This window comes from Rhinoderma darwinii (assembly GCF_050947455.1).
Source record: "Rhinoderma darwinii isolate aRhiDar2 chromosome 5 unlocalized genomic scaffold, aRhiDar2.hap1 SUPER_5_unloc_6, whole genome shotgun sequence".
Lineage (NCBI taxonomy): Eukaryota > Metazoa > Chordata > Amphibia > Anura > Rhinodermatidae > Rhinoderma > Rhinoderma darwinii.
The window spans coordinates 34,492-49,208 of record NW_027461819.1 but is presented as its reverse complement, the minus strand read 5'-3'; the positions used below and the strand labels follow the sequence as shown (position 1 = coordinate 49,208).

Sequence of the window (14,717 nt, the reverse complement as noted above, 5' to 3'; positions counted from 1 at the left end):
GTCATGGAGAACTTCGGGGGACTTTCGGTCCCCCGTTCTCCCTATCGCTGCCAGCGATCACACATGTAGCCCCTATCCTGTGGATAGGGGATACATGTCTTTTGTAGGACACACTGTAGGTCGCATTTTTTTGGGAGGGGGGGAACGCTGTATGGCGTTCCCTACAGGGGGGGCTGTATGGCGTTATCTACAGGGGGGGCTATATGGCGTTATCTACAGGGGGCTGTATGGCGTTATCTACAGAGGGGGCTGTATGGCGTTATCTACAGGGGGGGCTGTATGGCGTTATCTACAGGGGGGCTGTATGGCGTTATCTACAGGGGTGGTTCTGTATGACGTTATCTACAGGGGGGGCTGTATGAAGTTACCTACAGGGGGGGCTGTATGAAGTTACCTACAGGGGGGGCTGTATGACGTTACCTACAGGGGGAGCTGTATGATGTTATCTACAGGGGGGGCTGTATGAAGTTATCTACAGGGGGGATTTGGGCCTGTATGGCACTATCTATAGGGGGCGCTGTGTGGTGGAATCTATAGGGAGGCACTATCTACAAGGGGGGGTTGTGCATTACCCAGCGGAGCGGGGGCCCCAGTCAAAAGTTTGCTATGGGGCCCAGTCTTTCCTAGTTACGCCCCTGCCTAGAAGAATTAATGCTGTTTTGAAGGCAAAGGGTGGTCACACCAAATATTGGTTTGATTTAGAATTCTGTTCATTCACTTTCTGTTAATTAAAAAAACTATTAAGGGCTAGTTCACACTGAGTATTTTGGCGCTGTTTTTGATGTGGGAAAGTCGGAAACAGCTCCAAAAAATGCCCAAATTGGCCTCCCATTGATTCCAATGAGAGGCAGAGGTGTTTTTTCCTGCGTGTTAAAAAACGTTTGCGGGAAAAACAAAAGAGACATGCCCTTTCTTCAGCCGTTTCCATCTCTGACCTCCCATTGACATCAATGAGGAGGCAGAGATTGCGTTTTTCGCAAAAAACGCTGCAAAGAGAGAGCAGGCAGGTCAAATTCCTGACGGAATTTTGAGGCCGATTTGTCTGCATGCAAAAAAACTCCATGTGAACAGGGCCTAACACTTCTATTTTTTTTATTTTTTAAATCATTCTTACTTTGCAGCATTTTTCCACAACTACCCAAAACGTTTGCACAATAGGATATATTGTACTGATATTTCCTACATCAGATTACTGTACAGCCCCTGCAGTGAAGACAACACTTTCCAGAATGCAAATCACTGGGGAGGCTGGGAGATTTCAGCTCTGAAGCCTGCAGAATTGTGCCTGCAGCTCTGGAAAATAATACAGGCTGTAAGTCAGGATCAGTACAAGATAAGTAATGTAATACATTATGTAGATTGTTGTACAAAGGTGAACATACCCTTTAAAGGTGTATACGCAAGCTAAAAGACAAATCTTTTTTAAAGCGACTTGGGTTTTTTGGGTTTTTTTGCTCCAGAAAAAGCTGTGTGGTACTAAGTGCATATTGGTTTTAATTATATTGGATGGATAAAATGAAATTGCACAGATCATACACCCATAATTCCGGCCCTGAGAACATTATGGTTTACATCTCAAGGTCGAAGAACCTCTAGAAATCTACAGCTGAGGGTTTGCTTCAGTTGTATCCACTCCTTGAGCTTCATGTAAGTGCATTACTGCAAAGCTACTAATAATTTGATGATTGATTCACAATCAAAAACTATTATTTGGATGATATTTAATTAAATGTATTTATTTTATGTAGAGCAAAGTCGTATACATGGAGCGTGTACAGCGGTAGACAGAGTCCCTATGGCTCAGTATTACATAGCTGTAATCACGCCATGTGCCGCCATATGGTGCTTCCGTGAGGCACTGTATTCTGCCATAGACTCAATGCCTCCATGCGGAAATACACCCATAATACAATGGACCATTCCCACCTTACATGGGCCCTTTAGAGATCTTTTCAAAATGTGTGGGGTTTTTAGTACATGAGCATATTCAGCACAACTGGCAATACAATCACTGTTATGGGAAGGTTATATATGCAATAAATCCTGCCAGAGAACATACACAAAGTAACTCTTTGTCCATCATCCCTTGCTTTTTCGCACATATAAATCCTGATTACGTGATGAGGACATATCAATGAACTGTATCGGTCTTCATGGGATATTGGGTGGCCCCTGCCCAGCGGAAGACAGAGATAAGTACCATGAATACTCTCTTTGGGAGCTGCCATAAGATGCCGCTATGTTCTGCTGTATAAATTGGCAAAGTCAGACTAGGGCACCTTTAGCCAATCAGAGAAAATGATAGAGGGCCCCCCTACATCTATATAGAACATGTACAAGTCCAATTGCATCGAATTGCGGTCACTACTGTGCCAGGAAAATGGAGATAATGATCCAGCGCAGACGCAGAAGTTTAGTTTAAAAGGAAACTTGGTTCCAATTTTATTCCAGATGCTTTAAAAGAAATGTGTCCCAGATACAAGGATGGTAAGTAATATTGAGCGGTGCCTCCGCGTTTTGGACGAATACAACGTCCTTACTCATGGCTATTGGTCTATACTGTGCCAGGATCCCACTATGGTCTCTCTCTCTCTTCTTGCAGCTACTGCTGTACTCTGTGGGAGGGTCTGGTTGCTACGGCATCTGGCGCTTCCCTCTGTCACCCAGGTGGTCTACTTAAAGAAGACCCCGGTCATCTCCTTGCCTGAAGATCAAGGTTCTTCCTTGCTTGGGTATTGTTCCTTTTATTGCTATGGACTCCTGTCCCTGACCTTATTGTTCCAGACTGTTGATTCTGACCCGGACATTGAGCTTTGCTTGTTCCTGGATTTCGCTCCTGCATCGACCTTTGGATTTCTTGACTGGTTCCCAGCCTCCTAGCCTGACTCCTGACTATGGTTCATCCACCGGCTTGTTACATCCTAAATGCTAGTCCGTTGACAACCCCTGGCTATTTTCCTGACTTTGCAGACATTTTTTTTCTACAATGCACGCCAATCGGTGACTACTCTAGCGACTGTGTTCTGGAAATTCAACCGGGAAAGTCTATACCTCCTTGCTGGGGTTAAGGGCGAAGAAAAGTGAGACACCTTAGGCTCCGCATACCAGTCTAGCCAGCACCAAACCAATTGTGGCTGAGAGGATCAACTTCTTTGGTGAGAAAAGTAACAAATTGCATCGTAATCTTTGTCATTATGATTGAACACACAGAAGATATCATCAATAAGGTCTAATAGGTTCTTTGTAAATGAACCCATAAGAAAGTAAACCCTAGGTCAGTGTCGGACTTGGGTTCCTTGGGTCCACCACAGGAAGTTATTCTAAGAGTCCACCCTACATCTATACAGAAAATGTAAATGACTAATTACATCACAATATTTGTTGCTATCATTGAACACACAGGACATATCAATAAGGTCTAATAGTTTATTAGTGAATTACCCTATATAAAAAAATAATAATAATAAATCGAGGCAAGTGATTAGCTCCAAAGTCACCTCCAAATGGGGTTGTCTTCTTTTGGACTTTTAACACCCATTATTGTGTCAGAAGTTTTCTGAACCTCATCCCCAACCTTACTACTGTCTCACTACTGTCTTTATCCCAGCCTTAACCCATCTCTTCAACCTATAGATAAGCACTGGTGTCTTCCCTTGACACAGCCTCTTTGTCCTCACAGTCCCTTTCTACTCCCATTTGCCTCAAAATTCCTTAAGCACCACGTCCACATCTACAATCTGGCTTACGACCCCACCACTCTACTGAAACAGCCTTAACCTAAGTCACTAATGATCTATTAACTGCCAAAGCCTCAGAACATTACTCTGTGCGCCTCCTTCTAGACCTGTCATCTGCCTTTGACATGATCGACCATTTCTTCTTGTGGCAAAGTCTCCCCACAACTTGGTATGAGAGACTTTACCTTTTTTTTTTTTATTTCTACATACCTCACCAAACGAGCATTTAATGTCTCCCACTCGAACACCACTTGTTGGTAAATGCGCTCATCATCTCACTGCCACATTCTTCTCTGTGGCCTCCAATCTAACACTCATGCACCCCTCCAATCGATCCTCAAATCTGATGCCTGGTTAATCTACCTCTCCCCAAGACCTCTACTGCCTCCCCACCCTGCCAGTTATTTCACTGGCAACCATTATCTAGTGAATCCATTTCAAAATATTAACTATGACATACAAGGCTGAGCACAACCTTTCCCCTACATACATCTCTGCCCTAATCTCCCGATACTTCCCCAAGCGTAATCACCAATCCTCACAAGACCTTCATCTCTACTCTCCTCTTGTCAGCTTCTCATATCATCAGCTTCAAGATTTCTCCTGTGCATCACTCATACTCTGGAACTCACTACCCCAACATTTCAAACCCTCCCGCCATCCAAAGCTTCAAAAGCAACTTGAAAACCCACCTCTACAGAAAAGCTTACAACCTACTTTAACCGTGCTGCCACTACTCTACCGGATGAAGGGCTTCTACCATAACCTTCCCTCAGAGTAATTGTAACGTCTATGGCCACGGCCCGTGGTTCTAACTTACCCCTCGACGGCAGTGGCCATGGTCATCCGGGTTGCTTGCAGCGTCGTCCTCCTGTGAGGGGCCGGCACTCACTTCCGGGTATCGAGACGGTCTCCGAAGGTTGCACGCCATGGACTCCACTGGTCAATTCAAGTGCATGTCACCCTCCCAAGCCATGCAGGCGGACCTGCAGGATCACCGAGCTAGACAGGATCAACTTCTTCTGGCAGTGGACTCCATGGCACAGCAGCTAGGGACACTAGCTGCTTCTCTTCCTGCCTCTATGCAAGCTCCTTAGATCGACCCCCCTGCTTGCTACACCTCCTGGCAGTTCCGGCTCGGATCCTCGGTTCTCACTGCCATTGCTGTCTCGGTTCTATGGAGACGCTAGTACGTGTTGAGGGTTTCTGAACCAATGCTATATCCATTTTACCCTGCACACCCAAGCATTTCCGTCGAACGGAACCAAGATCATCTTAATCGTGTCTCTACTTCCCGGCAAGGCTCTGGCATGGGCAAACCCTATCTGGGAACGTCAGGGACCCAAGACTCAAGACTTCCAGGGGTTTGTGCGGTTATTCCGGACTGTTTTCGAGGAGCCAGGACGAGTCTCATCGGCAGCCACTGCTATCTTTAACCATCGCCAGGAGGACACCTCCGTGGGCGAATACACCATCCAGTTCCATACCCTGGCAGGAGAACTATCCTGGAACAACGAGGCCTTGGTGGACATAAGGCTGAGGGAGAAATCTCATGAAATTCGTCAGGAGAGACGGCTTCCTAGACTGGCGCCCAATTTCCAGCAACCCCTCTTGCCACCTTCTACTGCTTTGCCCGAGGTTCCGATGCAAGTGGATCGGCTAAAATTGTCCGTCCAGGAGAAACAGCGCAGGCGCACCTCTGGACTGTTTATATTGCGGCCTCGCTGGCCAGGTCGTGCGTCTGTGTCCTCAGAAGCCAGAAAAACCCAGCGCCTAGGTTTGGTTGGAGAGACAACCCTGGGCTCCACTGCATTTAATCAAGAACTCTCCTCCAAAATGTTCATTCCCATAACCATCATTGCTGGCGAGAGGCCCCATCCGGTCTCTGCCTACCTGGATTCTGGCTTCTTAGCCAATTTCATCTGCCAAGACCTTGTGGATCTTCTTCAGTTGCCCACTGTCCTACTGGAAAGGCCATTGATCGTTGCCTCGGTAGATGGACTGCCATTGCCTGACCCAGTTGTGTCTGTGACCAAGCCATTAAAACTTCAAGTGGGAGCTTGTGATGCTGAGCTCATCTTCCTGTTTGTCCTGTACAAGGCCGTCAACCCCATGCTGCTGGGTTTGTCTTGGCTCCGTTTGCACGCCCCAGTCCTGGACTGGAACTCTGGAGAGGTTCTACCGTGGGGCCCGACGTGTCTCGACCGCTGTCTGGGTCATATCCAGCCACTACAGCCTCCTCCGCTTCAGTCATTGCCAGGGTTGCTGTAAAGGATCTGCCAGGCACAGCTTCAGAGTTAACTTCCAGAGGTAATCAGTCTTCACCTGAGTCTATCTCTCTGAGACTGACTCCAGCTTCCACCAATCAGGCTGGCAGGCTTAGGAGTGGGAGAGCCTATCGCAGCCTGGCCAGACTCAGCTAGCTGCCGCCCTCTGTCTATTTATACCTGCCTTTCCTGTTCCTCCTTGCTTGTGATTCTTTCCGTGTGGTTTCCTGGCCCAGCTACAGCTCCTAACAATTTGATCCTGCTCCATTCTGACCCTGGCTTTCTGACGACTCTTCTGCTCTGCGTTTTGTACCTCGTGCTCTCCTGGTTTGACTTGGCTCGTTCACCACTCTGTTGCTCACGGTGTTGCCGTGGGCAACTGCCCCTTTCCCTTTGCTTTATATTCCCTTGTAGGTTTGTCTTGTGCACTTACTGAGCGTAGGGACCGCCGCCCAGTTGTACCCCGTCGCCTAGGGCGGGTCGTTGCAAGTAGGCAGGGACAGAGTGGCGGGTAGATTAGGGCTCACTTGTCCGTTTCCCTACCCCTATCATTACAGTTGCCTTATTGTTTCTCTATGTTCTCCGATGTCTTCGATAAGAAGGAAGCGGAGACCTTGCCGCCACATCGAGCATATGATTGTCCGATCGACTTGGTTCCTGACTCGTCTCCTCCTCAGTTTCTTCCAGGTACAAAGGTCTGGTTGTCTTCAAGGAATATCCGGCTGAGGGTGTCATCCTGCAAATTTGCCCCTAGGTTCCTCGGACCCTTCGAAATCCTGCTACAGATCAACCCGGTGTCTTACAAGCTGCGGCTGCCTCCTACCCTCAAGATCCCTAACTCCTTCCATGTCTCCTTACTGAAACCCGTGGTCCTGAATCGCTACTCCAGGACTCCTAGTTCCGCAGTGGTCCCTGGCGGCACTTCCGGGACTTTTGAAGTAAGGGAGATTCTGGCCACCAAGAGGGTGGGAGGAAGGACGTTTTATTTAGTGGATTGGAGGGGTTTCGGTCCAGAAGGGAGATCTTAGGAGCCATAAGAGAACATTGATGCCCCTGTCCTCATGAGGAAGTTTCTCTCCCGCTCTGGTCCCAAGAAGTGGGGCCGTAAGAGGGGGGATACTGTAACGTCTATGACCACGGCACGTTGTTCTAACTTACCCCTCGATGGCCATGGCCATCCGAGTTGTTTGCAGCGTCTTCCTCCTGTGAGGCGCCGGCACTCACTTCCAGGTATCGAGACTGTCTCTGAAGGGCACGCGTGCCCGTGCGTGCACGGTCTTCAAGGGCCAGTGCACGCATAATTGCAGGAAGTCTGCAATCTAGCCCAGAATGCTACTGGGCTATAAAAGAGGCCCTGCCCTCTTGTTCTTTGCCTGAGCGTTGTTCGTTACCCAAAGTTTGTCCTGCTAATGGTCCCCTAGTGTCTTCCATTCTCCTAGTGTTCTCTGTTCCTGTATGCTGTTCCCGTGCTATCCAGATCTAGTGCCGTGTTGAGCTGTTGCAGTGTTGTGCCACATTCCACGCCTGTTCTGCTACGCTACGCCCAACGTCTGCCTGCCGTCTGGTCCCAGCCAATCCTGCCTTGCTGCTGTCCACATTGCCTCAGGTACCCTCTCTGGACTATAGACTCTGTACTATACCTGTTTGGCCAGCTGCCCATCCCGCTACGCGGTATGGCCCAGTGGGTCCACCCCCCGCATCGTGACAGTAATCCCTAACGGGCAGGGTCTTCACGTCTTCTGTACCAGTCTGTCATTCATTAAGCTCATGTTTATTGTATTTGTTGTTTTAATTGTCTCATGTTAGGGATTTTAACCCTTCTGTATTTCCTATGGCAATTTGAAATAAATATGTATAATAATACCCTGGATCCACTGGAGGATTCTCCAATACTCTGATGGGCCTTTATGACCCTCTATTTTGGCACCTTACCCCACAATACTGCTCCTCATTGAAGATCTGGGGAGGAAGAGGGATCCCATTCTTGGGCTTTTTCTCTCCGGGCACGTTGTCTCTCATCCATTGCCGGTTGTCATCATTACATGCGATATCTTTCTCTTCAAAGTCAATTCTGTTCGCCTCCAGAAAACCGAGCACTTCTTGCTGTTTCTTTTTTATCTGTATATAAGACGACAGATGGATTTCATCAATGATTTATTAGAGCGGTTTTTCCACCATAAATATTGTATGCAAAAAAAACATTTTTACCAGATATTTTATTGGTATCCAAAAAGTTAAAAGAAACTACAGCATAATTACGCAGGACTTGGGACAATAGGAAAATTGACTGACAGATCCTATCAAATCTGTGATGGTGGTTGGTCAATTAATAATTGAGAGGCAAAAAGTTTCCTAAATACAATGGTAAATATCAGTAGGCAGCCCTACTCCCCGAAGCAAAAAGTTTACCTCAAACCTTTGAAAATGGAAAAGAGGTACAAACCTTAACCACACAATCTATATGAGTGAAGGAAATGCAGTAGAAAATATACAATGATGGGCAATTTTTTGTCATAGCCCCAATGTTGCTTTAACAATGTGTATAAGCCTCATATGCCCCCACCAATGCCCAGCTAGAGATGCCTCATACAGTGCTTCAGATGCCCCCACAGGTGTCTGTCTCAGATCTCCCCCATACAGGGACTCAGATGCCCCACAGGTTGCCCCAAATTCCCCCTAGACCCTGAACCCAGCCCGCGTTGACCTCTTGTGCTGGGCTTCTTTAGTGCCATGGGACCCTCCGTGGTACATCAGGTGATAATAATGTCATCCTGTGAAATGCCACGAGTGGGGGCCAGTACAGCTGCACCATTTACCCTATGTAAGAAGAGGACCTGGCCATAGAAGCTACGTGTCTGACATCAAAGTAGCTTGTGTCTTTGCTTAATAATACATGTGTATGCTCAGGGAGTGTATGCTAAAGGGAGTCAAGGACACGGAACTTTGGACAGAAGCCATGGGGGCGGGTCACTGCGACTCCCTCTATAGGGAAATAAGAAGCAGAGGGGAGGAATAGTAGTAGTAGGTTGAGATGATGGGACAAGATTGCCCTGGGAAAAGGAGTTGAGGGGGCCAAAGATAGCGGGGCCTTTGTCTTTAAGACAAAAGAGAAAATATGTAGAGGTAAAAGCGGGTTCTAGGATTGGGCCAGGTGTTAAACGTGGGCGGAGTTATGGGAATAAAAAAAGGGCCAGGTGAGGGATTTGGTTAGATCAGTTTTTATTTTAAAAGTATTTAGGTAGAAATGTGGCAAAGGAGTGTTTCTGAATCTGTGAAGTGAATTCCGATACTGGGTGCAGCCGTGGCTTGGCTTTTGGAGGCGGGGGAGCGTGGTGTCATAATTTGGGCTGGGCTCCTCAGTTGAATGTCCAGCTTATAAGCAGGGCCAGCCTTTGGGGTGTGCGACCTGTGCCATCGCACAGAGCGCATCACTCCAGGAGGTGGAAGGGGGTGCTGCGCTGGCTCCCTTCCGCTGCTTTTGTTTCCGAATCCCCCGGGCTTAGATGCTCATACTATTGAACACTATGCCAGAACAGGAAGGTATCTCACTGCTCTTCCATTTACTAGGCTACAGACCGTTCGGCCTGCAACCTATCAGGCGCAGGGACAGGATCCCTGCACAGGCCAGGGTGACAACGTGACTGGATCCAATCGGCGATGTGGAGCAGCACAGTTCGTCGCGGGAATGAGGCCTAGGGGAGTACAGTTTTTGGTTTTATTTGTTTGGCGGGCACTGTCTACAAGGGGGAGGTGGGGGGCTGCATGGCACTATCTACAGGGGGGCACTATCTACAAAGGCGGAGCTGTGTGTGGCACCCAGGGCAGGGAGGGGGGATATTATACTGTGGGGGGGCACTAAGGGGACATTATACTGTGTAGGGGCACTACAGGGGGCAATATACTGCGTGTGGCACTTATGGGGCATTATACTGTGTGGGCACACTTAGAGGACAAAATACTGTGTGCTTAAAGGGGTTATAATATATTATTATACTGTATGGGGCAGCTATGGGTGCATTATACTGTATGGGGGCACTAAGGTTGTATTATACTGTGTGAGGCACTAAAGAGGCATTATACTGTGTGGGGGACATTATACTGTGTGAGGAGCACTAAAGGGGGCATTATACTGTGTGTGGGAACTATAGAGAGCATTATACTGTGTGGGGGCACTAAAAAGGGCATTATACTGTGGGGGAGGCATTATACTTTTTTGGTGGTATTTTTTATATGATTGGGCAGGGCGCCGAAAGAAAATTTTGCACGGGGCGCCATATAACCTAAGGCCGGCCCTGGTTATAAGGTACATAAAATACAAATGGGTGGCTCTAGCCCTCATCTCTTTCACTAAGCCCTTGTTGCCTTCTGTTATTTATGTGGGTATCGATTATAGCAGTTGGGGTGGAGGGGGATTAGCAGAGGCCCTCCTTAAGCAGTTTGCCAAGACGGGAAGATTTTGACCAGATCTAAAAAAAAAACGAGATAACGTTTCTCTACATATCTTATTGAGGCTAGGGCTACACAGCGAATTTGGCCACGACACAGGTCGTACGGCCAAAGATCTCGGTGTTATCGCAGTGTCACGCTTGCTGCATCGCAGTAATGAAAGTGAATGTGGCTGCGTTGCGACAGTCTCAAGAAATCCATCAAGTCACGGAGCTCTAGACTAAGGCCTCATGCACACGACAGTAACCATGTGCATCGCCTGTTATTACGGCACGGACGGCCATGAAGTGTCATCCACAGGCCATCCGCAATTCACGGACCGTGCACACATTCATTTCAAAGGTCTGTGCATTGGCCAGGAGCCCGGACCGCAAAAAATTGGAGCAAGTCATTATACAGTCATGATTTGCGGTCCAGGCTCCCGGCCAATGCACCGACCGTGGAAACCAGTCATGTGCATGGGCCCATAGAAATAAATGGGTCTGCAATTCATTCACATTTTTGCGGATACAAAAACACGGACGTGTGCATGAGGCCTAACACTGCATTCAAAATTGGTCATATGCTTTGTTATCAGAGAGCAGTGCATTATGGGAGCTCAGATGACAGTTTCACAGTTCAGAGTTTAGCTGTTAGATCACATGACTGACAGCAGGGTAGAGCTAAACAGCTGTCTGTTTCCAAGGACAACCAGCAGAATTTTGAAAGCAGCTTTGTATGTGAATGGATCAAAAGATCTGTGGAAAAACTGTAAGGCCTCATGCACACGACCGTAGTGGTGTGCACAGGACATGACTTACGGCTCAGAGGGCCGCGGAGTGTCACCCGCCGCAAATTGTGGGCCGTGCACATGGTCGCATGCATTCATTTATATGAGCCTGGACCGCAAAACACGGCCGTAATAAGACATGTCCGTTCTTTTTGCGGTACAGGCTCCTGGGCAATGCACGGCCGCAATGCACGGGTGAATTGCGGCCGCAAAAATACGTTCATTGTGCATGGGGCCTAATGCTAAATATTTGCAAAGTTATTTCAATATTTTATGCAGCTTTAGAAATTTAGGTGGTGTACGGCCCCTGGCAGGATTTCGCGGAAGTGATGGAACGAAAACCAGGAGTTTGCGGCAATTGAAACTTCATTAGGCCAGTGTAAATGGCACAACCGGCCACAGCAGGAAAATGAACACTTCTCCCTCCTGCCGTCACCTACCACAGCTCACACGTGGAGAGACTCTTGTCCCCAACAGCTCACATAGCACCACATATACATGGGAACCTTCATGCCCGTCATCTACCACAGCTACACGTGGGGACACTCCTGCCCGTCACCTACCACAAATCACACAGCACTGCATACACATTGGAAGACTCCTGCCCGTCACCTACCACAGCACTGCTTACACATGGGAAGACTCTTGCCCTTCACCTACCACAGCACCGCACACACACGGGTAGAGGTTCTAGCCCGTCACCCGCAACTGGCTCCAGAAGCCACAGACTGAGGCCCCTTGCACACGACCGTAGATTTCATTCCTAATTACGGACCCATTCAGTTCTATTGCCCACAGACACCTTCCCGTATATTTATGGGTAGATGTCCGTGCCGGAGAAAGGCTCGACACAAAGATAGGACATGTCCCATTTTTTTGCTTTTTACGGACCGTGCTCCCATACTTTATATGGAAACACGGCGCACAAATGCAGGTAGCTGTCCGGAAATCAGCGGCCGGCCATGCCCATAATCACGGACAGTGATTACGGGCACAGCCCTGTGCATGAGCCCTACCTAAGGCCTAACCACTTGTACTTGTCCTACCAATGCAGCTTTAGCAGCTCTCACTCTAGTCGGGTTCCTCCACTCTTCCACCCGAACACTGAATGATGGGAACACCGCCCTTTTATGCTAGCAGCGCAGCCCCCGATGTCAGGACATGTCGCGGCCACGCTGCGATGCCCTGGTGGTGTTATAGAGTAGCAAACTAAGATGGTGTCCGGACGTTTTTCCCAACACCAAGCAAACCTAGAACACAGAGATATCCCCTGCTGGTGGGAGAAAGGGTGTAATTAGGCACAGGAATATAAATAAATGCTGTTACTGGCCAATATATACACTGAAGAATGTAAAGTCCCCTTTAAAGGGCTAGAATTCTCCCCCACACCCTCACAGAGTCAGTAGGCTGATGGGCTTCCCAAGTGAAGATGAGTGGAGCCAAAGTGGCCCACCAAAAAACATATACCGCAATGGCAGACATATGCAACTATAAAGGCATTTATAGCGTGTATAGCCACACAGTGGTATACGTAGCTTTTTATATACATATACACACTTATACAGCTGTATTAAAAACCCAGTAGACTTTTCAGTACAGTTGGGGTTGTCGGATACCAACATATCCTGGTCAAACCTATGCCAAAAGGGCACCTTTTTGGCATACGTTTCCGGATTTTCCTGGCGTATATGACGACCGTACACCAGAAACGTGCTGTAAAAACAGTTAAGAAAAACAATCCCAAAATAACACTATGGATGAGACCGGTTCCTCTGTTCATCCTGAGCTTTCTGCTTCATCAAAAGAAAGCTGGTACAACTTTGATTACTAACTCACGCAGAGAACTAGGAGAGACGGAGCTGGGGGCTTTATTTTCAGCTTTGGGCACTTTATTAACAGCAATGGGTAAATTTCTCGGCCCAGGGACTTACCGTATGTTTCCAGGTCATCTACCAAATTTTTTTAGTTATTTTTTTTATTTCCTTCTGTGCCAGTTGTCTGGAAATTTCTAGGCATTCCTTCAATATCTCCGGCAGCTCCACAAGAACTGTCTTTGAGTAGTTGATACATACTAGGCTCAAATTCATCAGAGATCAGCTGTCAAGCAGGGATATATAAGGAAACAGTGTCCCTTCCCCCATGCAGCCTCTCTCTCGCTCTCTCGCTTGCCTCCAAAAGTCACTTACAACTCCAGTTGTCCACTTTTTACAGTAAATACTCCGGTCATTCCAAAAAAATATACTTGATCCAATATATACAGTATATAAAGACATGATCCTATTATCCAGTGCTCAGGGCGAACATGATCCCACTATGTATTATATTACACACAAGAGCTACTTGATCCGGAGACTCAAATGACCAGAAGGCCAAGTTTTTGCTATGTAGTTATTGCATCTGTTGTGGCATTGTGAGTGTTTTTATGACTTTTATGTTTTTACCATACCTGGAATTAGATCTAAAAGAGGGGAGCGGTATAAAGCTTTTATTCTTATATATATTTATTTTAAAAAAAATTAAGATCTGGTATAGGGAAATAAAATAAAAATTAAACTACAATAAAAAATACAATAAAATAAAGACGTGTAATTCAATTATCCTAGAAATGTGTCACAACAATAAACATAGTAACAATAAAAAAAATTTTGGGCTTTATGGACCACAAAAAATTAGAACAAAATCGAATGCAACAGTTGTTAAATTTACTTTGTTTTTAAATAATATTTTTGTTTTAATATTTATGAAATTAACAGTGAAAAACAAAACCTCACCCCTAGATTAATATAGCAAATAAAATTGTCTTTAGTTATTTATTTCCCTGTCCGCATATATAGTCTTATTTATTAATGTTTTTTTGCTTTTTTTATTCCTTTTTTTTAATTTTATATTACATTTCTTTTGTATATATTTTTTTATTTTGTATGTTATTTTTGCTGTATTATTCACAGTTCTTACTTTTAAACTTTTCTACAAGCTACACATAAAATATAAAAATTCTCCCCCAGCAAGCTTAACAATGGTGACTGCACTTACCGCAGTAGATCCAGCAACGTAGGCGACAAATACCTTGATGACCATTTTGTCTGGAGATTTCTAAGAACCCTGTTAATATTGTAACAAGGATCCAGAGTGTGTTTCACAGACAGAATCCCAGTGCAGTGTGTGTAAACCGAACCCGCAGCAGCTCCCCAGCCTGTACACATTGCAACCTGATCATTGGCTCAGGGATATTTTGGGAGCGATTGGTTCTCACGGGGCATCTGTTGTGTGGGCAGGCTAGCAACTGCATCTAATCAGGTTAGGTTAGGTTGGCCACGGCCCCTAGAAGGTAAGGTAAGATAATACACCAATCAGAAAGTTTGTGAAGCGTGCAATTGATTTATGATGCCCTGAGCTTTATAAGTGAATTATAAGAAAAAATTAGAATTTGCATGAAGTGGAAAATTCATATAGCGCCACGATTTACCTTTAATTCAATGAATTATTTATTGAACCGAC

At 46.5% G+C, this 14,717-nt stretch overlaps 1 protein-coding gene across 1 annotated transcript in view; it reads right to left on the bottom strand.

Moving 5' to 3' along the window:
* SH3BGR (SH3 domain binding glutamate rich protein) overlaps positions 1-14,485 on the bottom strand; it is a 29,103-nt gene extending 14,618 nt beyond the window's left edge. Inside the window, exons 1-2 of the mRNA XM_075847679.1 lie at positions 14,253-14,485; positions 7,937-8,122 (exon numbers count right to left, since the gene is read on the bottom strand). Of these exons, the coding sequence (XP_075703794.1) occupies positions 7,937-8,122; positions 14,253-14,297 (231 nt within the window). The 5' untranslated portion in view covers positions 14,298-14,485. The remainder of the gene's footprint in view (positions 1-7,936; positions 8,123-14,252) is intronic.
* Between the last annotated feature and the right edge of the window lie 232 nt (positions 14,486-14,717).